Raw genomic sequence first — 2,625 nt, forward strand, 5'->3', positions numbered from 1 at the left:
TGAGTGTGTGTGTGTGTGGATGAGTGTTTCTGTGTGTGTGTGTGTGTGTGTGTGTGTGCGTGTGCGTGTGTGTGCACGTATGTGAATTCGAAGGAATTTCCGGCTGCCATTTCTAACAGGTTGAACAACCAATTAGAGGCTCCTTTATTGACACATAATTGTCAGTCAAAAAGGTTTCAGACATAAGGGAAATGAATGAAGGCCTCCCTGGCATATTGTCAAGTATTCACTCAGGTTGAGTCACATCATCCAGAGAGAGGAATGTGGAGGAGAGAGAAGAAGAAAAAGAAGGAAAAGGATGAGGTGGAGGAGAGGCAGTGGGGGCAGTGGGGGCATCACAATGGAAAGGTGTCAGTTGTCTTGACCAGAGCAAACAAAGACGTAATATATTTAATGTATGCATGTATGTATTTACATATGTTAATATATGCATGTATGTCTTTATACATGTACCTCCTCAATGTATGTATTTCATACCTTTATATATATATATATATGTGTGTGGGAGTGTGTGTGGGTGCATATGTATGTATATCATTATTTTCCATATTGATATGAATTGGAGGATTCAACAGGACTCAGCCAGTCAGCAGATGTCATCTTGCTCTAATGTCTCACTATTGGCATGGTTTCTACACCTAATGCCAACCATTTTAGAAATTATACTGGTTCCTTTTTCTTACTTTGTAACTTGTAAGACTAAAGAGCTCCCATGGCAGAGAGAATTATGGAAAGGGAAGTAATGCTAGGTGAGATAACGAAGTTAAAATATGATAGGAGTGCCATGAGCTTGGTAGATTTTGGAATGTAAGACCTGTATAGAGTTACCTTCTCTTAGATAAGCAGCTAAAGAGCTGAAGGGTTCCACTTGCCCCAGATCTGTTAGGCTGTCTGTGAGAGACTTTCTTCTGGAGGGAATTCCATGATATGCTAATTAACCTATATCTAGGACTCTGATAGGTACTAAAACTCTGGCTCAGAGTAGATCTGAGAGCAATAATGGTTAAGAGGTGGTTCAACTCTCCTCAAAAGCCTGGAACTCCCAAACAAGGGCTTCATTACTGGATGCAGTTTAATGTCATACCTATATGTCATTATTTTAACATATTTATTTACTGTAATAAGGCAGTGAACTGGCAGAATCCAGAGAAAATGCTTTGCAGCATTTCTTCTGGCTTTCTGTTGAGTCCAAATGCCGCTGGGGTCGACTTTGCTTTCCATCCTTTTGGGGTCTATAAAATAAGTACCAGTTAAACAGTGGGGTAAATATAATTCTCTTCCACCCTCTCCTGAACTTTCTGGGCTTCTGCCAAAATTTGAAATCATAATATCTATTCTTGTATTCTTTGTTTTACTTGTTTCCATCATTTGACTGTGGCCATGAAAGAGTCCTAGTCAAAGGGTTCTAGTCAAACGAATCGACCCTAAGATTTATTTCTTAAGCCTAGTACTTATTCTATCAGTCTCTTTTGCTGAACCACTAAGTTAACACACCAATGACAGTTGTCAAGTGGTGATAGGAGACAAACACAGACACAAACATACACACACAACAGGCTTCTTTCAGTTTCTGTCTACCAAATCCATTTACAAAGCTTTGGTCAGCCTCAGGCTACAGCAGAAGACACCTGCCTAAGGTGCCATGCCATGGGACTGAACCCAGAATTATGAGGTTGAGAAGCAAGCTTCCTACGACACAGTTGTGCCTGTGCCGATATTTATTATAATTTATTAAATACTTGTTTTCTTTCTTCCAGGGCCCAATGTGACAGAGAATCAGTACCCAATGTCGATGGCATTAATTGGGGGCCATACCTACGCAGAAGGCATGAGACCATGGCTGGTTTCTTTACAATCCAAAACAGAGATTAAAAAACTTTTGGGAATATTCTCCGTCTACCGAACTTATTGGTGTGGCGGTTCTTTAATTAATGACCAGTGGGTCTTGTCTGCTGCTCATTGCTTCTTTGGAGAGAAGTAAGTGTTTGATTTTTCTTTGAATCGACATTATTTTAGAAATATGGATATGGATGTTGGGGACGTGGGCCAAGGATGTTGTTGTTGTTGTTGTTTTCCAGTAGATCTTGTTCTTGTTTTTGTTGTCCTTACTGCTTTTGTTGATGTTGTTGTTGTTGGTGGTGGTGGTGTTAATACTGCTACAACCACTGTTGCTGTTCTTGTTGTTGTTGCCATACCAATGGTGTCATTCGTTATAAGTGTGTGTTCTGGTTCCACAAAACATAACATTTACTATTTTCCCCCTGGTTACTCTAAGAGGCTGGCAAACTCTTTTGTTTATGAAATTCTTTGACAAACGTTAACCATGCCATATTCTTCAGTGCAACTCTCTTTACTTTCTCTGTTTCTAGTTCGGCACCAATTTCCGTGGGAAGTTGGACGGCAAGAATGGCATCAACCCACTTGAAAGTAAGTCGAAAACTGTAATCCAAGGATCAGTTACTGCCTTTTGACTAAAGTACACACACACAGAGTCATATAATTACATACATACATACACACACATACATACATATATACATACATGCATACATACATATATGTGTTTGTGTATGTATATATATATATATATATATATATATATATATATATATATATATATATATA

The 2,625-nt window shown here is 38.9% G+C and overlaps 1 protein-coding gene across 3 annotated transcripts in view; it reads left to right on the forward strand.

Moving 5' to 3' along the window:
• Nucleotides 1–2,625, forward strand: part of LOC106869214 (trypsin) — a 20,012-nt gene that overhangs the window by 10,844 nt on the left and 6,543 nt on the right. For all 3 annotated transcript variants that reach the window (XM_014914861.2, XM_052975087.1, XM_052975086.1), the window contains exons 3-4: nt 1,758–1,977; nt 2,370–2,427. In XM_014914861.2, coding sequence (XP_014770347.1) covers nt 1,758–1,977; nt 2,370–2,427 — 278 coding nt within the window. The remainder of the gene's footprint in view (nt 1–1,757; nt 1,978–2,369; nt 2,428–2,625) is intronic.

This window comes from Octopus bimaculoides, chromosome 20 (genome assembly GCF_001194135.2).
Source record: "Octopus bimaculoides isolate UCB-OBI-ISO-001 chromosome 20, ASM119413v2, whole genome shotgun sequence".
Taxonomy (NCBI): Eukaryota; Metazoa; Mollusca; class Cephalopoda; order Octopoda; family Octopodidae; genus Octopus; species Octopus bimaculoides.